The following is a 26,809-nucleotide window of genomic DNA, read 5'->3' on the forward strand; positions in this document are numbered from 1 at the left end:
CAATCAGTTCACATATGGTGTCCAGAGCACAGCTAGGGGCCGAGGGGGGTCTATAGCAGGCGGCAACGGTGAGAGACTTGTTTTTGGAGAGGTGGATTTTTAAAAGTAGAAGTTCAAATTGTTTGGGTACAGACCTGGATAGCAGGACAGAACTCTGCAAGCTATCTCTGCAGTAGATTGCAACACCGCCCCCTTTGGTCGTTCTATCTTGTCTGAAAACGTTGTAGTTAGGGATGAAGATTTCACAGTTTTTGGTGGACTTCCTAAGCCAAGATTCAGACACAGCCAGGACATCCGGGTTGGCAGAGTGTGCTAAAGCAGTGAATAAAACAAACTTAGGGCTTCTAATGTTAACATGCATGAAACCAAGGCTATTACGGTTACAGAAGTCATCAAAAGAGAGCGCCTGGGGAGTAGGTGTGGAGCCAGGCACTGAAGGGCCTGGATTCACCTCTACATCCCCAGCGGAGCAGAGAAGGATAAGTATGAGGGTACGGCTAAAAGCTATAAGAATTGGTCATCTGTGACGTCCAGAATAGAGAGAAAAAGGAGCAGGTATCTGGGGGCGATAAAATAGCTTCAAGGTATAATGTACAGACAAAGGTATGGTGGGATGTGAGTACAGAGGAGGTAAACCTAGGCATTTAGTGATTATGAGAGAGATATTGTCTCTAGAAATATCATTGAAACCAGAAGATGTCATAGCATGTGTGGGTGGAGGAACTGAGAGGTTGGATAAGGTATAATGAGCAGGGCTAGAGGCTCTACAGTGAAATAAGCCAATAAACACTAACCAGAACAGCAATGGACAAGGCATATTGACATTAAGGAGAGGCATGCTTAGCCGAGTGATCAGAGGGTCCAGTGAGATTCAGACAGCTAGCTGGGCCATAGGTAGCACGCTGGTGGAAGATGGGAGGGAGGTCTGTTTTTAGCCGCCTCGTGCGTTTCCGTCTGTGGGTTAGTGGGGTTCCGTGTGGAAGGGGGGACCTGTCCAAGTTGGCAGAATAGTTAGTTATAGTGGCCCAAGAAAAGTGTCCGACAGACCTATTCAGATCGCAGCCGAAAAGACAGCTAACGATTAGCTGGCCGCAGATGGGCGATCAGGTTACGTCGCGACGGAGGGGCCAGTTGGAACAACTCCCTCGGGCAGATAACGTCGGTGATCCAGTCGTGAAGACCCAATGGGGCTCCGCATCGGCAGTAAAACGGGTCAGGATAGGTGAGTTGTAGCCCAGGAGACACTTCAGCTGGCTAGCTCAGGAGTAGCCCACGAGTGGCTGACGGAATTCTTCAGCTGGCTAGCTAGCTAGCTCCGTAATTGTGTGTGTTAATTCCGAGACCGACGTTGCCAATAGTCACTCAGGTAGCAGCTAGTTAGCTGCAAGATCCAGGTGTAAATATACCCAAACTGTTTTGACTGGAAAGCATACGGTAAGCATAAGTCGCTCTGGATAAGAGCATCTGCTAAATGACAAATGTTGCTTACAGTAGTGTAATTGTATATGGTCTCAATGTAGTGTCCCGAATACAGTACTTTCAATTTGAATTATGATGGGATAAACGCTAAGCAGCCTTCAAAAAGCTACTTTACAAAAGTCGATAAGGAAAACAATTCAATATCTAGTGTAGTATTGTTACGAAACCAATAACTAGCAGCTAAAAATAAAACTACAAAAATCATGGCTAAACTCAAAACAAAAGGCCATTGAACAAACCTGACTGATCACGTTAGACACAGCAGAGTATTTACCCAGCTTAGCTCTGCACCTAGACCGCCACCTGGTGATCACGTGTGGAAGTGTCTCCTGAATAGTGTTTGTCTATGTCCTAACATTAACCTTCCCCCCAGTGCAGAATGTTATTAGTTGTCAAGGGAGTGAGTTTGTGTTCATGCAGGACCTCCCGCCCTCACTTACCGTCAACGCGGAGCTACACGGAGCCCACCACGCTGTTACAAAATGAGGCACACGGCGATGCTGTACACAGCTCAATTTGGCCTCTGTACTGGCCTCTGTACTCCTCCGGAGGCCCGAAACTGCGTCACACTCTCCATGACGCATCTGTTTGTCTTAACCTTGCTACGTTGAGATTAATGCACTAAATTGTCTGGGCGCCAGCTAAATGACTGAAAGGGAAGGTAATGCGGCATTACTTTACCGTCTCACTGAATGCATTTGAGTAGGTGGAAATGTCATGTAATTTAAACACGTACCAAAACTTGACTATGCACTTTATGAATAAAAATGAAACCATGTATTTTTACAAGTTTGTAATTTGTTTAGTCATTTAATCAACTCTTAAAGCAGATGGCACTGAAATAGTATTACAGTATATTGGATGGTATGAATGACCATGGAAAGTGTTTACATGTTGTATACCAAAAACGTACTCATTGTAATATACATTGTAATTTTGAGATGGTTCTGTGTCCAGGCGGTGCCTCGGTCAATTTTCTTCCGTTTGGTGTCTAATGAACATGACGATGATGCGAGTCTTCACTCAGGATGTGAAAAAAAACCTGTCTTCTATTTCTAAATTGTTGGCAAGCGGAGCAGAAATAAACTGGCACCCAGGCTAAAGCCTGGCTATCCACTTCCCAATGTGTCACAGAAGCTGTGCAACTAGAAAGAACTTATGGTGACCGTTCATTTATACACGGTGTCCTGGAGTTTAGATGCCACCGGGGATCCACAGCAGGACCCATTGGAAGGTTCCGGATCATTCTTCAAGACCGTAGGCCTCACCACGTCAATGTCCCGCTCCAGATGATCCAGCAAGCCCGTGACAATACCGGGAGCGGCGTGGAAGTCAATCAGAAAGTATCCACCGCGCGAATGTCGCTCGTTATGTTTCGATATCTTGTACGGTAGAAGTTTCTCTCCGAGGTTTTCCAAGCCTCTTACCACAGCGCCTCGCTCCATCAAGGTTTCCACTGTGCGCCGTAAAAGTGCCGCGGTCTCCGGCCTCTGCATGGCTTTTACAATGAGGGCAAGTTCATACCGAGGCATGATCTAATGTTTGTTATAGACAAGAACAGACAGTAATACAGCTTAAACGTCCAGACTCACACAAATGTCCTTCATTTACAACGAATGCCCGGACGTCAAGTGCCATGTCGTGAGGCGATTAGAGATGACGTAAAATATATACCCTGGACTGTACCAAAGGTGGAGGGGTGTAGGTATGGCGCATTAAAACATTTTACATAAGAATATCTTCATACAATAAATAATAAACGCAAGTAGGACATTGTTTAGAGCTACGTCCATTAATATGACTAGTTTTGAGTACTAAATGATTATCGGTCTCAAAATAAAGATCTTTGAGTTTTACAGATGTGCTTTTCCGGGGTTTTTTTTGTGACGTTTTATCGCGCGACAGCGTTTCGCTGCGCATGCGACTTCGGCGATTTTCTTCCACACGAGCCTCTGGTGAAAATGGCGGAGCAAAGTTCCGTGCCGAGTGATCTTTACAAACATGTATATTCATTTCTACTGGAGAACAAGTTTACCAAGGCCGCCCAACACTTCATCAAACAAGCTAAAGTGGTAAGTGACATATTCCCTACTCCGTTTAGTAGCTGTTGACAATGTTGTGGTGTACCGCTCGGCTAGCTAGGTGAGTTAGCCTGGATACGCAGGAGGTACACGCCGTGCCGAGAGAACACGTGTGACTCCAACCCACCAATAATTATATTTTATTTTTATTAGAATACCCATTAAATATGTTAGGTTACATATTCAACTTGTAGGATGTTTTGCTTCTTCAACTGCCATCAACTAGATAGCTTAGCAAGTTAAACGTTGAACGATTGAATAAAACAGCCCAGAAAAAACATGTATGAAATGTAAGTCGCTCTGGATAAGAGCGTCTGCTAAATGACTAAAATGTAAAATGTCTGTCTGTCTGGCTAGCCAGCAGGCTAAGAAATACCGTGTGTGTACCCTATAACTAACTAACTAGCTAGATTAACATGTCAGGCATAATCTTGTTTATTGGGAAATGGTTATTGCTGTTGGAACATTGATACATAATCAAAAACTTTACTCGTTCGAATAATACTCTTCAATATGTCTTTCATGTACTTGCAAAGATAAAATGGCTGATGTGAATGATTCTTCCTTTGCAACAGCCACCCCAGGATGAAAAAGAAACTGCTGGTCTTCTTGACATCTTTAACTTCTGGGTAAAGTAAGTACACGCTTGTCAGTAACTTAACTTGAATGTATTGTCACCCAACAACGTGGCTGGCGAGAATGACCTGACGTGTATATTTTCAATCCAACCTCATCTTCCCAGAGCCATTGTCTATGACTGTGGGGATAAACCATTAAGTGCACTTACCAACAGTTAACATTTTCTTACAATTATTTTTTAATGCCTCACACTGCTCTGTTTGCCATTCCTTTCTCAGGTCTCCCGAAGCTAAGAAACGCAAGGCGCTGCCCATCGGTCCAGAAAACAGTGACAGTCCGTCTGCTAAGAAGGCAAAGACTGCAGAGAGCTCCAGTGAGGAGTCAAGCAGTGATGAGGAGGAAGCTGCGGTAGCTGCCAAGGCTGCACCCACAGGTACGCACTCATCTGTCCTTTTAATATATGCCATTTAGCAGAGACTTATCAAAAGCAACAGTAGTGTGTGCATACATTTTTGTATGGGTAGCCCCGGCGGTAATCAAACCCTTGGCTTTGCAAGCACCATGCTCTACCAACTGAGCCACACTGCTGAATTGAGTTATACTGGCCTGGCCTGGAACAATGATGGAAAGGACAATGCAAGAGAGAATACCCGAGCCAGCACATTATGGTCCGGTTTAGCCCTATGGTGTAATATCTGAGCCAGCACATTATGGTCCGGTTTAGCCCTATAGTGTAATATCTGAGCCAGCACATTATGGTCCGGTTTAGCCCTATAGTGTAATATCTGAGCCAGAACGTTATGGTCCGGTTTAGCCCTATAGTGTAATATCTGAGCCAGCACATTATGGTCCGGTTTAGCCCTATGGTGTAATATCTGAGCCAGCACATTATGGTCCGGTTTAGCCCTATAGTGTAATATCTGAGCCAGAACGTTATGGTCCGGTTTAGCCCTATAGTGTAATATCTGAGCCAGCACATTATGGTCCGGTTTGGTCCTATAGTGTAATATCTGAGCCAGAACGTTATGGTCCAGGTTGGTCCTATAGTGTAATACCTGAGCCAGCACATTATGGTCCAGGTTGGCCCTATAGTGTAATATCTGAGCCAGAACATTATGGTCCAGGTTGGCCCTATAGTGTAATATCTGAGCCAGAACGTTATGGTCCAGGTTGGTCCTTTAGTGTAATATCTGAGCCAGCACATTATGGTCCGGTTTGGTCCTATAGTGTAATACCCGAGCCAGAATGTTATGGTCCGGTTTGGTCCTATAGTGTAATATCTGAGCCAGCACATTATGGTCCATGTTGGTCCTATAGTGTAATATCTGAGCCAGAACGTTATGGTCCAGGTTGGTCCTATAGTGTAATACCCGAGCCAGAACGTTATGGTCCAGGTTGGCCCTATAGTGTAATATCTGAGCCAGAACATTATGGTCCAGGTTGGTCCTATAGTGTAATACCTGAGCCAGAACGTTATGGTCCAGGTTGGCCCTATAGTGTAATACCCGAGCCAGAACGTTATGGTCCAGGTTGGCCCTATAGTGTAATACCTGAGCCAGAACGTTATGGTCCAGGTTGGCCCTATAGTGTAATACCTGAGCCAGAACATTTCAGTTGAGTACATTCAGTTGTACAACTGACTAGGTATCCCCCTCTCCCCTTTACTTCTTCTGAGCCGTGTCTTTGCAGCAGTTCGACCATGAAGTCCCGATTCACGCCTTCTCCTCTGAACAGTGGCTGTTGAGATTCTGTTATTTGAACTCTGAAGCATTTATTTGGGCTGCAATTTCTGAGGCTGGTAACTCTAGTGAATTTATCGTCTGCAGCAGAGGGTAACGCTGGGTCTTCCATTCCTGTGGCGGTCCTCATGAGAGCCAGTTTCATCATAGTACTTGATGGTTTTTGCATCTGCACTCGAAGAAACTTTCAAAGTTCTTGACATTTTCCGGATTGACTGGCCTTCATGTCTTAAATTAATGATGGACTGTCATTTCTCTTTGTTTATTTGAGCTGTTCTTGCCATAATATGGACTTGGTCTTTTACTAAATAGGGCTATCTTCTGTATACCACCCCCACCTTGTCACAACACAACTGATTGGCTCAAACGCATTAAGAAGGAAAAATTACACAAATGAACTTTTAACAAGGAGCACCTGTTAATTGAAATGTATTCCAGGTGACTACCTCATGAAGCTGGTTGAGAGAATGTCAAGAGTGTGAAAAGCTGTCAAGGCAAAGGGTGGCTACTTTTAAGAATCTAAAATATATTTTGATTTGTTTAACAAACATGGAATCATGTAGTAACCAAAAAGTGTTATTTCATAGTTTTGATGTCTTCACTATTCTACAATGTTGAAAATTGTAAACATAAATAACCCTTGAATGAGTAGGTGTGTCAACTTTTGACTGCTACTGTGTGTGTGTATTTTAAGGATTTTTGAAATTCTCCAACTTTCATACCAGGCAACCCCACATGGGGTCGCGACCCCTAGTTTGGGAACAGCTGCCCCTAAACCAATATCCTACATTGCCATGGCATTGATGGACAGAGTTGACCTTTTTATCCAGTTAAAGGTAGACTCGGAGGCACCTCCCGAGTGGTGCTGCGGTCTACGGCAGTGCTAGCTGCATTACTGCAGATCCTGGTTCGATACCAGGCTGTGTCGCGACCGTGAGACCCCGGAGGCGACGCATAATTGGCCCAGCGTCATCCAGGTTAGGGGAGGGTTTGGCCGGCCAGGATGTTCTTGTCCCATCGCGCACTAGCGACTCCTGTGGCGGGCCGGGTGCAATTTACGCTGACACGGTCGCCAGGTGTACGGTGTTTCCTCTGACACATTGGTGCGGCTTGATTCCGGTTTAAGCGTGAAATGTCAAGAAGCAGTGCGGCTTGGCTGGGTTGTGTTTCGGAGGACGCACGGCTCTCGACCTTTGACTCTCCCGAGTCCGTATGGGAGTTGCAGACTGTAACTATCAATTGGCTATCACGAAAAGGGGGGTAAGAAAAGGTGGATTCGGAGATATGTAAACAGCATATTGGGTAGATTTTCGCATCCACAAAGAGAGTTGAAGCGGGAAGCTCAACTTGTCTGCTGTTTTGTTACCCTGGCTACGACGTTGTGAAGTGAATCGTGAACAGGTGCTGTTAGAGCAAAGGCTTGCATCTCGCTAATCTCTATCTGCGGTGTTGCTCGTGGCAACGTCATTTTGCTGATTCTACCTTTAACGGTTTCTTGATGTGTTTTTGTTAGCAGCCAAGGCTCCACGCCCTGCTAAATCAGATTCCAGCAGCAGTGATGATTCCAGTGACGAGGAGGAGGCTGTAGCAAAGGTACATGAGCTATGTTTTACAATTCATCTTCTGTTTTATTATGTTAAAATCCCTAACCATATGATCTATGGTCAGGTCCAGAACAAATTCAAGGAAACGTACAGTATTATACAGAGCCATGAGTGCATGGACCTCCCTTCCATCTTATGTAGTGAACAGCAAACCTGGTTTATAAAAACAGATAAAGCAACACATCACGGCATAACGCCTCTTCCCCCCCATGTGACCTACTGGTTGTGTGTATGTACTGACATGTGACCTACTGGTTGTGTGTATGTACTGACATGTGACCTACTGGTTGTGTGTATGTACTGACATGTGACCTACTGGTTGTGTGTATGTACTGACATGTGACCTACTGGTTGTGTGTATGTACTGACATGTGACCTACTGGTTGTGTGTATGTACTGACATGTGACCTACTGGTTGTGTGTATGTACTGACATGTGACCTACTGGTTGTGTGTATGTACTGACATGTGACCTACTGGTTGTGTGTATGTACTGACATGTGACCTACTGGTTGTGTGTATGTACTGACATGTGACCTACTGGTTGTGTGTATGTACTGACATGTGACCTACTGGTTGTGTGTATGTACTGACATGTGACCTACTGGTTGTGTGTATGTACTGACATGTATGTGGAACTGATAGATACACACACAATCTACATGTTAATGTTTTTAAATGTATGTAAACTAAACGTCTATTGTCTGTCTTTTTCGTTGTGTAGAACCCCAGTAAGATTAGCTGTCGCCATTGTTGTCAGCTAATGGGTATCCTAATAAAATAAAATATCAATGTTGTTGATTTGCTATAATGGCTGACCATAGGCTCTAACAGAGCAATATGGGGGGCTTGGTGAAGATTCTGCATGTCCTGATGAAGGCATCTTGCTGGTGAGACGTTGGTTATGTTATAAAGAAGGTGTGGGGTAGGTCTGTTCTTTGCAGCATGTTTTTTAATTCTGTTCCTCTTCTCTGCTAACAGAAACCTGCAGCAGCCAAAGCCCCAGTGAAGACCCCTGTGGTGTCAGCAGTCAGGAAAAAGGACTCCAGCTCCAGCAGTGAGTCATCTGAAGATGAGGCCAAAGCTCCTGCAGCTAGTAAGTACATTTTAACCTTCTGGAATGAACAGGAAGGCCCGCACACTGAATATGTTCCCATTTGCCACCTTTACTGACAACGTTTTGATCCAGAAGGATCTCCGTCAGATTACTTTCTAGTGTCTTTAGGCCAGCACCCATGTGCGTATGACCTCAAACGTTCTACATTTAACCTTTGTTCAACCATGAAGTCCCTTGAGACATGGAATCTCTTTAGACGGAGACCTGACCAAGACAATCGCTTTACAACCATGCACACATGATCCCATATTTGTATAAGCTTGGTTTCCCTCATTGTGTAGTTGCTTCTTGGATGTTACTTGTTTTGTGTGGCGTCTTGCTGACTGTCCTTGTGTGGCGTCTTGCTGACTGTTCTTCTTGCTCTGTAGAACGAAAGGCTCCTGCCGCGACCCCTAAGGTAGGAAAGGCTGCAGCCGTGACCCCTAAGGCAGCAGCTCAGAAGAAGACTGCGAGCAGCAGCAGTAGTGAGGACAGCTCCAGTGAAGACGAGGCGCCCACTAAGGTACTGAAACTGATCCACAACACACAACCTTTCACCGGGGGTGTATTCAAAAAGCCTCTCAGTGGAGGAGAGCTGATCTAGGATCAGTTTTGCCTTTTAGATCGTAACGACTAAAGGTTGGTTGACAGAAGGGGCCTGATCCTACATCAGTAGTCCCATTCTGAGACTATTTGTAAATATGTGCCCAGGACTCACAGGACAGGCGTCCACGTTACCATGGGAGCTGTGTTGTCAGTGACAGTCTCCCTTCCTAGGCGTGGTACAGTATCTTCTTGATCTGACAAACCAGTCTTGTGTGCCACGGTCATACGATGCAGGAATGGAAGAAGGAACATTGGCTATATATTGTGGCGTAAATGTGTTTTTTGGGGGGGAATGAAAAGACTCAGTCAACTGTAAAACTAAGCCATTACACATCTTCATGAAAAATCTACAATGTACACATTAGAACTACAATACCAAGGCACTCTTCATATTTGGTGGGATTTTTAAAATGTCTTGTCTTAGCACGTCCTCGAGGATAATTAAAACCACATGAACAGCAGCTATATCTTCAGACTGTCTACAATGTAGTTAGTGATGCCTTTACCTCCTAGACTGACTGTCTCTCCCAACAGACCCCGGTGAAACCCCCTGGCCCTGTCAAGACCCCTCCAGCTAAGGCCGCCGAGTCCAGCAGTGACGACTCTTCGTCAGATGAAGAGGAGGCCTCTCCCAGCAACAAGACAAAATCAGGTGTGGTTGTCTAGTAGTACACCAGGCGTATGTTCATCATAGTACCTTACCAGGTGTTTCTGGGTATATTAGCATCTTATCTATGCCTGTGTTAACTCTGATGAGGGGAGTGATCCCATAACCACCTAACGTAAATTCCGGACTATAAGCCGCAACTTTTTTCCCAGGCTTTGAACCTCGCGGCTTAAACAATATATGGATTTTTCCCGCTTTCAAATTTTTTTCTCTCCAAAAAAACACATTCTCTGACGTGCTCAGTTTTTTGGCGGCATGAAGCTTTCATTAGGCCAATGAAATTGCCGAACGGTTAAGGTCAAACAGTGACGAGAGCGACAATAAACGATCCAATATTGGATGAAGCAATTCTGAGGCTATTCAACTCCGACACCGAAGGAGATGACTTCAGTGGTTTCAGTGCACAGGAGGAGGAAGATGGTGACCAATGACTTTCTTGGTAGGCTACTGTTTACTGCAAATTTTTTATTTTTTGTTACAAGCCGTGTTTCGTTAGTCTATTTATTTTTGTTACAAGCCGTGTTTCGTTAAAGCCTATTTATTTTTGTTACAAGCCGTGTTTCGTTAGTCTATTTATTTTTGTTACAAGCCGTGTTTCGTTAAAGCCTATTTATTTTTGTTACAAGCCGTGTTTCGTTAAAGCCTATTTATTTTTGTTACAAGCCGTGTTTCGTTAAAGCCTATTTATTTTTGTTACAAGCCGTGTTTCGTTAAAGCCTGTGTAAAGTTCATTTGTTTCAATGTACCGGTAGGCACCTGCGGCTTATAAACATGTGCGGCTTATTTATGTTCAAAATAATACTTTTTAAAAAATTCAATGGGTGCGGCTTATATTCAGGTGCGCGCAATAGTCCGGAAATTACGGTATATAGATCTGATAGGTTTAGGTAATCTGATGTGCTGATTGGATTCTTGGCCATATTGCTTCCACCTATCCAGTCCTCATATCTACAGGAGTGTCTGAGGGTCAATTTAGAATTCAATGTGATTAGTAGAGGCTGATGCCCCTTTGTCTGTCTCTGTCTGTCTCTGTGTCTGTAGGTGCTTACAGGGCTGTCCCACCCTCTGCTGCAGCTAAGACCCCTGCTGCTAAGGACAGTAGTTCCTCAGACAGCAGTGATGATGAGGAGGAGGAGAAGAAGAAGAAGAAAGTGCCAAGTAAAACTACTATTTATTTTCCCAAGTGATACCGCTACTTAGGTGCCGGTTTCCCGGACACAGGTTATTTTAAGACTAAACTCAAATGAAGTGTTTTGTAGTCCAAGACCAGCTACATCAGTCTGGGGAAACTGTCCCTGAGTGCTATCCCGGTATCTGACACCTTGTTATTCTCCTCAGCTAAAGCAGTCCCAGTCAAAACCACCCCGGCCAAGACTGTGACCCCCAAAGCTTCTGCAGCTGCTAAGAAGGCAGAGTCCAGCTCTGAGAGCACAGGTAGGTTCTGGACCTAGCTTTTAAAGGCAATAGATTATATCTGTTGTAGATCTTGGTTCTTAAGGTTCTAGACTAGAGCAATGGTAAACACGACACATTGTATATCTTCAGACAGGTGAAAGGGAAAATTGAAGAATTAGGTTGCTGTTCAACGTTCTGATTTGTTTACATCCTTCAAACTAAAAGTCCCAAAATGATAGATCACTATACCTTTGTATTTCGGTAGAAATGTATATTTTATATGAATTTGATGGAAGTCGTGTTGGGAAAAGTGACGTAAAGAGAGGACCACTACACTAGCGGGAGGGAAGCCACTGTCCACACAAAACGGTGAAGACCCACATCCTGAGGTCTATTGTTTTAACAACAACATATTTTGGCACTCTGAATAAAACCAACTTATCGTTTGACCATATCCTGTGATTTCTTTATTCTTTATCAGCTAAAACATTATTTTATCACTTACGCAAACACGCAGGCTTTTAACATAGCATCTTTTCCACTGCTGCTGGATTACCTTTACTAGCTAACCACTAGCAGCCGTGAAACACTTCACTTACTAGCAGTTCAGCACATTTCTTTTACTGTGAAAACAAGGTCTACCTTTACCAGCATAGTAGACATTGAACCTCTATAACCAAACTGGTTAAAACTCTGTTGTTGGCTGATGATAGCTATAGCTAGCCACATGCTAACATGAGTGATACTACTAGATTTGTGGAAATATATTGTGCAACCTGTCCTTTTTTTAAAATGATGAGCCACTATTCCAACTGTTTTTTACCTGAGTTGAGGTGTTTTGATTTTAAAGTGGAACTGAACAGTTTCATTGATTCTCTTGTTCTTCTTAGACTCCAGCTCTGAAGAAGAAGAAGAAGAAGCAGCAAAGAAGCCAGCGGCTAAGGCTACCCCGGCTAAGGCTACCCCGGCTAAGGCTACCCCGGCTAAGGCTACCCCGGCTAAGGCTACCCCGGCTAAGGCTACCCCGGCTAAGGCTACCCCGGCTAAGGCTACCCCAGCAGAAGACTCCGACTCCAGCTCTGAGGATGAAGAAGAGGCTAAGAAGCCAGTAGTAATAAGGGTTAAGTCCACAGCTGTCAAAATAACGGTTACCCCTGCCAAGGAAGACTCTTCCTCAGACTCCAGCTCGGAGGAGGAGGGTTCGAAGACTGTGAAAGTAGCGCCAGCCACAGCAGCAGTAACGGTGGCAGAGGTAAAGGAGCAGGGGGCCAAGACTGTGACTGTAGCGGGGGCCAAGGCTACTGTGAAGGTGGTGGAAGACAGCTCCTCTTCCTCGAGCTCCGAGGATGACGAAGAGGGGACAGTGAAAGTAGCACCAGCTAAGGCGACTCCTACCGTGACCCGAGGCAAGGCTGCTGAATCCTCCTCGGACACTGACTCAAGCTCAGAAGATGAGGAAGAGGCTAAAAAGCCAGCAGCCAAGGTCACCCCAGCCAAGGTGGCCCCAGCTAAGAAATCCGACCCTTCCAGCTCTGGTAAGACCGATTTAATACAATAGGCTGTAAGATGGACTGAGTCATTTTACAATGCGTCCCAGATCTGTTTGTGCAGTCTTGCCAATTCATCTGTCACAGTGAATGAGTTAGCAAGAGGCCACAAACAGATCTGTGACTCGGGTTAGAGACAAATTTACTTTTTTACTATTATACACGGGTTATGTTACCAAAAACGTTAAACAATCCAGTAAATTGCGACTCTTTCTCGCCGGTTGGACCCCTCTGTGGCCATAAGCAAACCGGAAAAAGCTCATCCTGAGGTGGCGCACCTAGTGGCCGTGGACTTTAAAGCAGGGAAACTCAAATCAGTTTTACCTCATTTCTATTAGCATGTTATATGTGCAACCAGAGGGAAAAAAACTCAAGACTACCTTTACAGAGACATGTACAAAGCTCTTCCTCGCCCTCCATGTGGCAAATTTGACCATAGTTCTATCCTCCTGATTCCGGCTTACAAGCAACAATTAAAGCAGGAAGCACAAGTGAATGGTTCAATAAGGAAGTGGTCAGATGACGCAGATGCTAAGCTACAGGACTGTTTTGCTAGCACAGACTGGAATATGTTCTGGGATTCCTCCAATGGCATTGAGGAGTACACCACATCAGTCATTGGCTTCATCAATAAGTGCATCGAGGACGTCGTCCCCACAGTGACCGTACTTACATTTTTAAGAATGACGAACCATCACACAGGGAAAGCTTAATTACAGGACTAGGATCGATTCGTACTATACCAGCTCCGATGGTCGTCGGACGTGGCAGGGCTTGCAAACTATTACAGACAACAGAGGGAAGCACAGCCAAGAGCTGCCCAGTGACACAAGCCTACCAGACGAGCTAAATAACTTCTATGCTCGCTTCGAGGCAAGTAACACTGAAACATGCATGAGAGTACCAGCTGTTTCGGATGACTGTGATCACGCTCTCCGTAGCCGATGTAAGACCTTTAAACAAGTCGACATTCACAAGGCCGCAGAATCAGACAGATTACCAGGACGTGGACTCTGAGCATGCGTTGACCAACTGGCAAGAGGTCGATCAATTAATCGGAATGGCCGATTGAATTAGGGCCGATTTCAAGTTTTCATAACAATGGTTAATCGGCATTTTTGGACACCGATTATGGCTGATTACATTGCACCCCACGAGGAGACTTCATGGCAGGCTGACTACCTGTTATGCGAGTGCAGCAAGGAGCCAAGGTAAGTTGCTAGCAAGCATTGTTTATTATAAGATAAGTTCAATCTTAACATAATCACCAGCTAACAACACATGGTTGATATTACTAGTTTATCTAGCTTGTCCTGCGTTGCATATAATCGATGCGGTGCCTGTTAATTTCTCATTGAATCACAGCCTACTTCGCCAAACGGGTGTTGATTTAACAAGTGCATTCGCGAAAAAAGCATTGTCGTTGCACCAATGTGTACCTAACCATAAACATGAATGCCTTTCTTAAAATCAATACACAAGTATATATTTTTTAAACCTGCATATTTAGTTAATATTGCCTGCCACCATGAATTTCTTTTAACTCGGGAAATTGAGTCACTTCTCTTGCGTTCTGTGCAAGCAGAGTCAGGGTATATGCAGCAGTTTGGGCTGCCTGGCTCGTTGCGAACTGTGTGAAGACCATTTCCTCCTAACAAAGACCGTCATTAATTTGCCAGATTTTTACATAATTATGACGTAGCATTGAAGGTTGTGCAATGTAACAGCAATATTTAGACTTAGGGATGCCACCGTTAGATAAAATACGGAACGGTTCCGTATTTCACTGAAAGAATAAACGTTTTGTTTTCGAAATGATAGATTCCGGATTTGGCCATATTAATGACCTAAGGCTCGTATTTGTGTTATTATATTATAATTAAGTCTATGATTTGAGCGGTGGTAGGCAGCAGCAGGCTCATAAGCATTCATTCAAACAGCACTTTCGTGAATTTGCCAGCATCTCTTCGCTGTGCTTCAAGCATTGCGCTTTTTATGACTTCAAGCCTATCAACTCCCGAGATTAGGCTGGCAATACTAAAGTACCTATTAGAACATCCAATAGTCACAGGTATATGAAATACCAATGGTATAGAGAGAAATAGTCCTATAATAACTAAAATCTAAAACTTCTTACCTGGGAATATTGAAGACTCATGTTAAAAGGAACCACCAGCTTTCATATGTTCCCATGTTCTGAGCAAGGGACTTAAACGTTAGCTTTCTTACATGGCACATATTGCACTTTTACTTTCTTCTCCAAACACTTTATTTTTGCATTATTTAAACCAAATTGAACATGTTTCATTATTTATTTGAGACTAAATAGATTTTATTGATGTATTAAGTTAAGTGTTTATTGTTCATTCAATATTGTTGTAATTGTCATTATTACAAATATATATATTAAAATCGGCCAATTAATCGGCATAGGTTTTGTTTTCGTCCTCCAATAATCGGTATCGGCGTTGAAAAATCGTAATCAGTCGACCTCTAGTCTGTAATACCAACATGTTTCAAGCAGACCACCTTAGTCCCTGTGCCCAAGAACACGAAGTTACCCTGCCTAAATGACTACCGACCCGTAGCACTCACGTCTGTAGCCATGAAGTGCTTTGAAGGGCTGGTAATGGCTCACATCAACACCATTATCCCAGAAACCCTAGACCAACGCCAATTTGCATACCGCCCCAACAGATCCACAGGTTTCATCTCTATTGCACTCAACACTGCCCTTTCACACGTGGACAAAAGGAACACCTATGTGAGAGTGGTATTCATTGACTACAGCTCAGTGTTAAACACCATAGTGTCCTCAAAGCTCATCACTAAGCTTAGGACCCCAGGACTTAACACCTGCCCCTGCAACTGGGTCCTGGACTTCCTGACGGGCCTCCCCCAGGAGGCAAGGGTAGGGAACAACACATCTGCCACGCTGATCCTCAACACGGGGGCCCCTCAGGGGTACGTGCTCAGTCCCCTCCTGTACTCCCTGTTCACTCATGACTGCATGGCCAGGCACGACTCCAACACCAAGTTTGCCGATGACACAACAGTTGTAGGCCTGATCAACGACGAGACAGCCTATAGGGAGGTCAGAGACCTGGTCATGTGGTGCCAGGACAACATCTTCCTCAAAGTGATCAAGACAAAGGAGATTGTGGACTACAGGAAAAGGAGGGCCGAGAACGCCCCCATTCTCATCGACGGGGCTGTAGTGGAGCAGGTTGAGAGCTTCAAGTTCCTTGGCGTCCACATCACCAACAAACTAACATGGTCCAAGCACACCAAGATAGGCTTTGTTGTGCCCTATTCACTACTATTTCCCCTCAGGAAACTGAAAAGATTTGGCATGGGTCCTCAGATCCTCAAAGTTCTACAGCTGCACCATCAAGAGTATCCTGACTTGTTGCATCACTGCCTGATATGGAAACTGCTTGGCATCCGACCGCAAGGCGCTACAGAGGGTAATGCGTACGGCCCAGTACATCACTTGGGCCAAGCTTCCTGCCATCCAGGACCTCTATACCAGGTGGTGTCAGAGGAAGGCCCTAAATTGTCAGACTCCAGCCACCCTGGTCATAGACTGTTCTCTCTGTTACCGCATTGCAAGCGGTACCGGAGCACCAAGTCGAGGGCGAAAAGGCTTCTAAACAGCTTCTACTCCAAAGCCATAAGACTCCACAACAGCTAATCAAAGGGCTTTCCAGTGCCCTCTTTTACACTGCTGCTACTCTCTGTTTTATAATCTATGCATAGTCACTAACTTTACCTACATGTTCCAATAACCTCGACTAACTGGTGTTAGCAGTTGATGTTATTATTCAATAACAAAGACACCAAAGCAAATCAGGGGGAGAACATTTGTATTTATTTGAAAAGGACAAATCATAGATATATGCTGGGAGGTTATAGATGTCCCTGTCCTCAGTTTTGCTTCTGTTCTCACTCTGCACCAGTTGAATACATTTCAGTCTGACACCAGATAAAGCTGTCTTGTTAAGAAATATTTTTCTGCTCTTTGTTGGGCGCTGAATAATTTTTTAGGGGAAATATTTTCCCCCCTTGTCCACAGAAAAACACAGTTAAGTGTTACATTGCACTAGGGAGTGGGGGATTAGAATTTAGGTCTTGGCTTAGACTGTCAAACAAACTCACATTATTTAACTGAATATACCATTTAAAATGCTGTATTGTTCGCACCTGTCTGTCCTGTAGACTCTGACAGCAGTTCTGAGGACGAGACACCAGCTAAACCTGCTGCAGCTGCCCCCAAGGCCCCAGCCAAGGCTGCTACAGAAAACAGCTCGGATTCAGAATCTTCTTCTGAAGATGACGAACCCCCAGCTAAGAAGGCTCCCCCAGCTAAGAAGGCTACCCCAGCCTCTGTTGCTAAACCAGCCTCCAAACCAGCCACTCCGGTTACTAAAGCAGCTGCAGCGGAGAGCAGCTCGGACTCCGACTCTTCTTCTGAAGATGACGAACCCCCAGCTAAGAAGGCTACCCCATCCACTGTTCCTAAATCAGCTTCCAAACCAGCCATCCCGGTTACTAAAGCAGCCGAGAGCAGTTCAGACTCCGACTCTAGCTCAGATGAGGATGAGGCCATAGCTAACAAGCCTACCTCTAAACCAGCCACCCCACTGGTGACTAAATCAGCCTCTAAACCAGCCACCCCAGTGGTGACTAAATCAGCCCCAGCCAAGGCAGCAGCCGAGAGCAGCTCCGATTCAGACAGCTCGGACTCGGAGGACCAGGCTGCTGCTGCCAAAAAGACCACCACAAAACCTGCAGCCAAGCGTCCTGCCGTCAAGACGCCGGCTAAAGCTGCAGAGTCGTCATCGTCCGAGGAGAGTAGCTCTGAGGAAGAAGAGGCCAGTAAAAAGCATGTTAAACCCGCTGCCACCACCAAGACCACCACAGCAGCCAGACCTAAAGCCAAGGAGGACAGCAGCTCTTCAGATGACTCCAGTGATGAAGAGGGTAAGAAGATTCACACATTCTCTTTCATACTTGTGTAGGCTTATTTTTTTCTCTTTTTCATATTTCGAGTTCGCTTGTGATTTAAGCATTCCATTGTGTTTTTATACATATGACAACTAAATTGAACTTTGAACCTTGCAGCAGCACCCAAACCAGCAGCAGTGAAGGCTACAACCCCAGCCTCAGCTAAAAAGGCAGCCGAAAGCAGCTCAGACTCTTCCGACAGTTCCGACTCGGAGGTGGAGACAGAGACCGCCAAGACGACGCCCGCTAAGCCTGCTCTGACCAATGGAAAGCCAGCTACACCCAAAGCAACCACCTCCGCAGTCAAGGCAACAAAACCAACCAAGGCTGCCGAGTCTTCCTCTTCCGAGGAGAGTAGCTCTGAGGAAGAGGCCAGTAAAAAGGCTGTGAAACCCACTGCCAGCCCCAAGACCACCACAGCAGCCAGACCTAAAACCACCCCTGCTGCCACCCCCAAGACCACCCCAGCAGCCAGACCTAAAACCAAGGAGGCCAGCAGCTCATCAGATGACTCTTCTTCTGAAGAAGAGGTGGCGGTGAAAGCACCAGCAGCAGTCACCACTCCCATCGCTAACGGTGAGTGTTGAACGCCACTAAAAAGGTACAGTCTGGAACCTGGGGAACTGTTCAATGGGCATTTTAAATTCATGATCTTTACAAATTTGATTCTTGACAATTATAGCTTTTAAATGCCTCATAAGCCTTAGTACAACTGTATCGTGTTGAGTGCTATCTTAATGGCCTACATATTGGAGCCATTCACCAAGAGAAGGAAAAATGGCCCATGTTTTGTAGCAAGGCTAATTATCACGCTACAATTCAATTACTTGAAAAGTCATCCTTGTTTGAATTGTTTCCATTGTTTTATAGTTGTATTGCCCTTTTTTAAATTGGTTATTGGGTTAGTTTAAATTCTTCTAACCAGATAGATTGACGGATATTTTCTCATTATCCCTCTTCTCTCCCTCCACAGGCACTGTAAACGGTAAGAGAAAAAGGGATGGAGAGGCCTCAGAGGATGAGGAAGAATTAACGACACCTAAAAATAAGAAGGCAGCAACAACAACACCACAGACGTTCCCTAAAGTCTCTAAGAAGGTGAGAACAGAAGAGACTGGCTAGCGCTTGGCTTGTATAACTATTTAATACTTATCATTTGTTGGTTTGGTTCAGTATTTGTTGTATATGGTAAATAAACTTTAACACGGTGTCAGACTATTAGTATACAGAAATAGATGTTGCATTTCTGTACCACAGAGATACTTTTCTGGCATATACAGTGCCTTCAGAAAGTATTCAGACCCCTTGACTACTTCCACATTTTGTTACGTTACAGCCCTATTCTAAAATTGATTTAAACTGTTTTTTTCCCTCGTCAATCTACCTCATAACGATAAAGTAAAAACAGGTTTGGACATATTTGCTAATTTAGATAAAGAAATTAAAAACAAATTATACATAAGTATTTTTCTCTGCAGATCCTATCAAGCTCTGTCAGGTTGGATGGGAGCATTGCTGCGCAGCTATTTTCAGGTTTATCCACTCAAGGACATTTCAAGACCACTCCTGCGTTGTCTTGGCTGTGTGCTGACAGATGGCGCTGAAGGAGATGGCTGCCATTTTACAGGCTCCTAACCAATTGTGCTATTGTGTTTAAGCGTTATTTGTAACTTATTTTGTACGTAATGTTTCTGTCTCTTATGACGGAAAAGAGCTTCTAGATATCGGGACATCGATTACTCACCTCGTACTGGACGAAGATTATTTTTCTTAAATGAGTCAGACGAAAAATTTGCTTCAGACACCCGACATGGGCCTAATCCCTGTCCTTCTCACGAAGAAGAGACTGAGATATCGGGAACGTAGGTCGGGGTGCCTTGACTAATCCCCCTCTACCATCAGTCCTTTTAGCTAACGTGCAATCATTGGATAACAAAATGGATGAGCTCCGCTCAAGACTATTGTTAGCAGTTGATGTTATTATTCAGTAACACAGACCCCAAAGCAAATCAGAGGGAGGTAAATAGGTTTATTCAAAGAGAACAAATCATGCGGGGAGGTAGATGTTCATGCTCCCCTGTCCTCAGTGATTCTCTCCACAGAACAAAGGAACAGGATGTCATTTATAACCCAGCCCTAGCCTGTAAGTGACCAATTAGAATTCCTTGCAATAAAACTGGGCCAATGGCCAAATAACAAGTATCCTATTTCAGGCTCGATCCCTGGACAAATTCCTGCCATGTATCTGACCCAGTGATCAATAATTTCCTATTACAGAAAAAAAATACTTTCCATTGATCATTAAATCTAGGCCTTAGGTCCTCTGCGTTGTGTATTTATCTTCAAAATATTCTTACACTATCCTACCAACGGGACATTAAAAACTGTAATATCTTATGTTTCACCGAGTCGTGGCTGAACAACTACATTAAGAACATACAGCTGGCGGGTTATAGACTCTATCGGCAGGACAGAACAGCAGCCTCTGGTAAGACACGGGCGGGGGCCTATGCATTTATGTAAACAGCTGGTCCACGATATCTAAGGAAGTCTTGAAGTTTTGTATCACATGATAAACTGTAGACCACACTGTCTACCTAGAGAGTTCATCTGTATTTTTCTTGGCTGTCTACATACCACCACAGACCGATGCTGGCACTAAGACCGCACTCAATGAGCTGAATACCGACATAAGCAAACAGGAAAATGTTCATCCAGAGGCGGCGCTCCTAGTGGCCGGGGACTTTAATGCAGGGAAACTTAAATCAGTTTTACCTCATTTTTCTCAGCATGTTAAATGTGCAACCAGAGGGAAAAAGAAAACTCTAGACCACCTTTACTCCACACTCAGAGATGCATACAAAGTTCTCCCCCGCCCACCATTTGGTAAATCTGACCATTATTCTATCCTCCTGATTCCTGCTCACAAGCGAAAATTCAAGTAGGAAGCACCAGTGACTCGGTCTATAAAAAAGTGATAAAATGAAGCAGACGCTAAACTACAAGACTGTTTTTCTAGCACAGACTGGAATATGTCCCGGGATTCTTCCGATGGCATTGAGGAGTACACCACATCAGTCACTGGCTTTATCAATAAGTGCATCAATCTAGAAGCCATGGATTACAGGCAACATCTGAGCTAAAGGCTAGAGCTGCCGCTTTCAAGGAACGGGACTCTAACCCGGAAGCTTAGAAGAAATCCCGCTATACCCTCCGACGAACCATCAAACAGGTAAAGTGCCAATACAAGATTAAGATTGAATCGTACTACACCGGCTCTGACGCTTGTCGGATGTGGCAGGGCTTGCAAACTATTAGACTACAAAGGGAAGCACAGTCGAGAGCTGCCCAGTGACACAAGCCTACCAGACGAGCTAAATAACTTATATGCTCGCAGAGGCAAGTAACACTGAAACATGCATGAGAGCATCAGCTGTTCCAGAAGACTGTGTGATCACCGCAGCCGATGTGAGTAAGACCTTTAAACAGGTCAACATTCACAAGGCCTCAGGGCCAGACGGATTACCAGGATGTGTACTCCGAGCATGTGCTGACCAACTGGCAAGTTTCTTCACTGACATTTTCAACCTCTCCCTGTCTGAGTCTGTAATACCAACATGTTTCAAGCAGACCAACATAGTCCCTGTGCCCAAGAACACACTACAAAGGGAAACACAACCGAGAGCTGACCAGTGACACGAGCCTACGAGACGAGCTAAATTACTTCTATGCTCGCTTCGAGTCAAGTAACAATGAAGTATGAGAGCATCAGACGACACAACAGTAGTAGGCTTGATCACCAACAACGACGAGACAGCCTATTAGGTGGAGGTGAGGGCACATCAGAATGTGATGTCAGGAAAACCTCACTCAACGTCAACAAAGCAAAGATAATTGTGGACTTCAGGAAACAGCAGAGGGAGCACCCCCTTATCCACATTGATGGGACAGTAGTGGAGAGGGTGGAAAGCTTCAAGTTCCTCAACGTACACATCACGGACAAACTGAAATGGTCCACCCACACAGTGGTGAAGGCGCAATAGCGCCTCTTCAACCTCAGGAGGCTTAAGAAATTTGGCTTGTCACCTAAAACCCTCAACTTTTACAGATGCACAATTGAGAGCATCCTGTCGGGCTGTATCACCGCCTGGTACGGCAGCTGCATCGCCCACAACCGCAGGGCTCTCCAGAGGGTGGGGCAGTCTGCCCAACGCATCACCGGGTGGCAAACTACCTGCCCTCCAGGACACCTACAGCACCCGATGTCACAGGAAGGCCAAAAAGATCAAGGACAACAACCACCCGAGCCACTGCCTGTTCACCCCGCTATCATCCAGAAGGCGAGGTCAGTACAGGGGCATCAAAGCTGGGACAGAGAGACTGAAAAACAGCTTTTATCTCAAGGCCATCAGACTGTTAAACAGCCGTCACTAACGCAGAGAGGCTGCTGCCTACATACACTTGAAATCATTGGCCACTTTAATACATGGATCACTAGTCACTTTAATGATGTTTACATATCTTGCATTGCTCAACCCATATGTATATACTGTATTTTATACCATCTACTGCATCTTGCCTATGCCGCTTGTTCATCGCTCATCCATATATTTATATGTGCATATTCTTATTCACCGCTTAGATTTGTGTGTGTGTTAGGTATTTGTGGAATTGTTAGATATTGCTGCGTTGTCAACTAGAAGCACAAGCATTTCGCTACACTCGCATTAACATCTGCCAACCATGTGTATGTGACCAATAACATTTTATTTGAGATATTACCTCAACTAACCTGTGCCCCTCACATTAACTTTGTACCGTAACACCCTGTGTATATAGTCTCCACATTGACTCTGTACCTGTACCCCCTGTATATAGCCTCCACATTGACTCTGTACCGGTACCCCCTGCATATAGTCTCCACATTGACTCTGTACCTGTACCCCCTGTATATAGCCTCCACATTGACTCTGTACCTGTACATAGCCTCCACATTGACTCTGTACCGTAACACCCTGTATATAGCCTCCACATTGACTCTGTACCGTAACACCCTGTATATAGCCTCCACATTGACTCTGTACCTGTACCCCCTGTATATAGCCTCCACATTGACTCTGTACCGGTACCCCCTGTATATAGCCTCCACATTGACTCTGTACCGGTACCCCCTGTATATAGCCTCCACATTGACTCTGTACCGGTACCCCCTGTATATAGCCTCCACATTGACTCTGTACCGGTACCCCCTGTATATAGCCTCCACATTGACTCTCTACCGGTACCCCCTGTATATAGCCTCCACATTGACTCTGTACCGTAACACCCTGTATATAGTCTCCACATTGACTCTGTACCGTAACACCCTGTATATAGTCTCCACATTGACTCTGTACCGTAACACCCTGTATATAGTCTCCACATTGACTCTGTACCGTAACACCCTGTATATAGTCTCCACATTGACTCTGTACCGTAACACCCTGTGTATAGTCTCCACATTGACTCTGTACCGTAACACCCTGTGTATAGTCTCCACATTGACTCTGTACCGTAACACCCTGTGTATAGTCTCCACATTGACTCTGTACCGTAACACCCTGTATATAGTCTCCACATTGACTCTGTACCGGTACCCATTTTAATCCATTTTAGAATAAGGCTGTAATGTAACAAGTCAAGGGGTCTGAATACTTTCCAGAGGCACTGTATACGTGTCAGGTAGATGTGTTTATTGGGGTCTATACAGAACTGAGGTGCATTGTGGAACTAACTGGTCTGTGTCATTGTGGCGCATTGTGTCAAATATGGACTAAACTTGACTCCTAAATTCCCTGTTTGATCCATCTGTCCCTCCTAAAGATCAATGTACCTTTTCGTAGAATAAGAGAGGAGGAAATTGATGTGGATAACCGACTGGCTGACAACTCCTTCGATGCCAAGGTGAGAACGACCCTCCCCTTTCCCTCGCTATGTACTATAGAAATTAAAGTGGGGCCAGCTCAAATTTGATTCAGTTGCAATTTGTGTAATTATTTCCTTTAAAACACATCTTACTAGAACACACATTACGGCTCTGTGTACTAAGTCCTTCATTTAAACACCGTTACTGTTCTGTGTACTAAGTCCTTCATTTAAACACGTTACTGTTCTGTGTACTAAGTCCTTCATTTAAACACGTTACTGTTCTGTGTACTAAGGCCTTCATTTAAACACCGTTGCTGTTCTGTGTACTAAGGCCTTCATTTAAACACGTTACTGTTCTGTGTACTAAGGCCTTCATTTAAACACGTTACTGTTCTGTGTACTAAGGCCTTCATTTAAACACGTTACTGTTCTGTGTACTAAGGCCTTCATTTAAACACCGTTACTGTTCTGTGTACTAAGGCCTTCATTTAAACACCGTTACTGTTCTGTGTACTAAGGCCTTCATTTAAACACGTTACTGTTCTGTGTACTAAGGCCTTCATTTAAACACGTTACTGTTCTGTGTACTAAGGCCTTCATTTAAACACGTTACTGTTCTGTGTACTAAGGCCTTCATTTAAACACGTTACTGTTCTTTGTACTAAGGCCTTCATTTAAACACCGTTACTGTTCTGTGTACTAAGGCCTTCATTTAAACACCGTTACTGTTCTGTGTACTAAGGCCTTCATTTAAACACGTTACTGTTCTGTGTACTAAGGCCTTCATTTAAACACCGTTGCTGTTCTGTGTACTAAGTCCTTCATTTAAACACGTTACTGTTCTGTGTACTAAGGCCTTCATTTAAACACCGTTACTGTTCTGTGTACTAAGGCCTTCATTTAAACACCGTTACTGTTCTGTGTACTAAGGCCTTCATTTAAACACCGTTGCTGTTCTGTGTGTGGAAACATTGATGATATTTATTCACTCAAGTGCAGGGCCTTTTTTAAATGTTTTATCTCTAACAAGTCATTTCTAGGTATTGATTTAAATACCTTACTGTGATTGGTTAAAATTTTAAATGGTCAAAAAGAAACACAAACCGCTTCATAGCAAAGAGCGATTTAAAAAAAAAAAAAAATTATCAATTTTTTAAAAATTTATTTATTTATTTTTTCTTCCCCCAATCACGAATTTAGCTGGGAGGGGAAAACGAGTTATTGTCAGAGAGCTTTGGAACGGTCTTTCTTATTGGTCTATTAACTAATGTACCGCCTTGTGATGACACTAGGCAGACAAACTCCATCCTACCAAAACAGGCTGAAATTTCAGGACATCTTTTCAAACACTAAAAGGGCATTATCATTTCACTGTATTATTCCAACCTTATCGTTCACACCTTATCTTGCACTCATTTCCAGTGCTTGATCCTAAAACTGTACAGTAGTTATGAATGGACAGTCGTCTACCCTTCAGCCAGGGATGTGATCATGTCATTATTGGCTAGACGGGTTCTGACTGTCTCTCTGTTTTCCTCAGCGCGGGTCAGATGGAGACTGGGGCCAGAGGGCCAATGACGTGCTCCGCTTCACCAAGGGAAAGTCCTTCCGCCACGAGAAGACCAAGAAGAAGAGGGGTAGCTACTGCGGAGGAGCCATCTCCCAGTCCGTCAACTCCATCAAGTTCGACAGCGACTGAGAACCTAGTCATTGTTTGTCACTACCCCTCTTCCTCCTCCTCTCGACCCAGGACTATCTGAGAACCCAGGACGGTCTGACCTCCCCCTCAGCTGCAACCTGACTGAGCTGAAGATCGTGAACTAGAGCTGAGACTGCTGCACTCATAACTGGCTGGTGATTTTTAGTTTGTGCGTCTGTTAAACCAGTCCTTTAAAATGCACATTTCTTAATGGTGGAATGACGGTGTAGAAGTGGAGACTAGCTTTCCTTGAAATGGCACCCTATTGCTATGTAGTGCACTACGTAGGAAATAGGGTGCCATTTAGGACACCGGCACACAGGTAAGGCTGCAGGGGAGGTGTCTTGACTGTCTCCCTGGGCCTTCAGGATGGCTCACAAAGGATTCATGTACAACATATAGCCACCAGGTGGCAGTAGTAAGCTACCAATTCAGTTAAATATCAATTTAGATTTCTTGCTTTTTCTCTCAGCCCCTTAATCTGTTGCTTGTTGTTAGCCTGGATCTTACACCTTCTGTCCAGTGATTTATTTTTTTCAGTCGTAAATGTTAATTCTGTTATTTCTTGTATATTGCAGTTTGCATCGTCAGACTCATTGCGGGGAAAGGGTTATTCATTTGATTTGTGTTGTTGGGAAAATGACTTTTTTTATGGAACATGCAGACCTGTGGTTTGTTTGATCGTTGAATGAAATGTTCTTTAGTTTCTCTTTAGTATGATTATTATGGTGTGAATCTTTCGTAGTGGGTGCGTTCCAGGCTGACTACATTGCAGTGGCCTACCAGATCTCACGCCTGGATAAGGATTCAACCACTGCAATGTAGTCTGTTTGGGACGTACCCGTTTTCTTCTCCTGCAGTATCATGTAGGGCTGTCACGGTTTAGATTTTGTAGGTTTTATGTCAGTATAAGTTTTTAGCCTGGGAGTATCAGGGATCATCCAACTGTCATTACAAGCTGCAGTCTAAAAAAAATACTTCCTGGGTCATGTTCAGTAGGATATACTGAAACAAAACATTTTGAAACGGAAAACGGTAAACTCAGTTTCTAAATAAAGTAATTCTGTTGTGCCTACTGTTACATCTGAAATGGCATCCCGTTCACTACTGGTTGTAAGTAGTGTACTGTAGGGAATACGCTGCCATTTCAGATGTGAAGTTGATTCCTGCTGAAGTGAAACTGCCAGCCTATTGGTTTGGTGGTTCATTGGCTGCTGAGGTTTAGCAGCCAACCCCAAGTTGTTTTCATTTAGTACATTTTCAATTTCCTGTTTCTATTCCTATAAACCCCCTTAGTCTTATTTTCTTCTTATTATTACTTAAATAAAATACTTAGTTGTTCCAATCTCTCCTTCCTCCCTCCACATTGAAAATATGTATTTTCCTTTGACTTATGAATTTAGG

The 26,809-nt window shown here is 44.3% G+C and overlaps 2 protein-coding genes across 5 annotated transcripts; one reads left to right on the top strand and one right to left on the bottom strand.

Annotated features, from left to right (window-relative positions):
- Positions 1-2,260: 2,260 nt before the first annotated feature.
- mrps6 (mitochondrial ribosomal protein S6) lies at positions 2,261-3,133 on the bottom strand. Its single transcript, XM_029702749.1, has one exon. It carries the CDS (start codon positions 3,009-3,011, stop codon positions 2,649-2,651), a length of 363 nt encoding a protein of 120 aa, XP_029558609.1. The 5' UTR covers positions 3,012-3,133; the 3' UTR covers positions 2,261-2,648.
- Positions 3,134-3,273: 140 nt separating this feature from the next.
- Positions 3,274-26,750, top strand: nolc1 (nucleolar and coiled-body phosphoprotein 1). 4 transcript variants are annotated; one of them, XM_029702729.1, is made up of 15 exons: positions 3,274-3,551; positions 4,136-4,194; positions 4,418-4,572; positions 7,392-7,471; positions 8,463-8,577; positions 8,967-9,100; positions 9,718-9,835; positions 10,892-11,008; positions 11,189-11,284; positions 12,136-12,780; positions 17,011-17,775; positions 17,920-18,375; positions 18,773-18,897; positions 23,662-23,742; positions 25,247-26,750. In XM_029702729.1, the coding sequence occupies exons 1-15, from the start codon at positions 3,339-3,341 to the stop codon at positions 25,403-25,405; spliced, it is 3,318 nt and encodes a 1,105-aa protein (XP_029558589.1). In that variant the 5' UTR covers positions 3,274-3,338; the 3' UTR covers positions 25,406-26,750. The 4 variants fall into 4 exon arrangements, with proteins under 4 accessions (XP_029558589.1, XP_029558599.1, XP_029558574.1 ...); XM_029702739.1 differs by having other exon boundaries at positions 3,307-3,551; positions 17,917-18,375; positions 23,682-23,742; positions 25,247-25,335; XM_029702714.1 differs by having other exon boundaries at positions 3,345-3,551; positions 17,917-18,375.
- The last annotated feature ends 59 nt before the right edge of the window (positions 26,751-26,809 follow it).

The sequence above is a fragment of the Salmo trutta genome, chromosome 2, assembly GCF_901001165.1.
Source record: "Salmo trutta chromosome 2, fSalTru1.1, whole genome shotgun sequence".
NCBI lineage: Eukaryota > Metazoa > Chordata > Actinopteri > Salmoniformes > Salmonidae > Salmo > Salmo trutta.

Coding starts and splice junctions, on each gene's coding strand:
- mrps6 (XM_029702749.1), bottom strand. CDS start 3,011: ATGCCTCGGTATGAACTTGCCCTCATTGTAAAAGCCATGCAGAGGCCG.
- nolc1 (XM_029702729.1), top strand. CDS start 3,339: ATGTGCTTTTCCGGGGTTTTTTTTGTGACGTTTTATCGCGCGACAGCG. Junction 18,376..18,772: donor CACCACTCCCATCGCTAACG/GTGAGTGTTGAA, acceptor CTCCCTCCACAG/GCACTGTAAACGGTAAGAGA. Junction 23,743..25,246: donor ACAACTCCTTCGATGCCAAG/GTGAGAACGACC, acceptor TGTTTTCCTCAG/CGCGGGTCAGATGGAGACTG.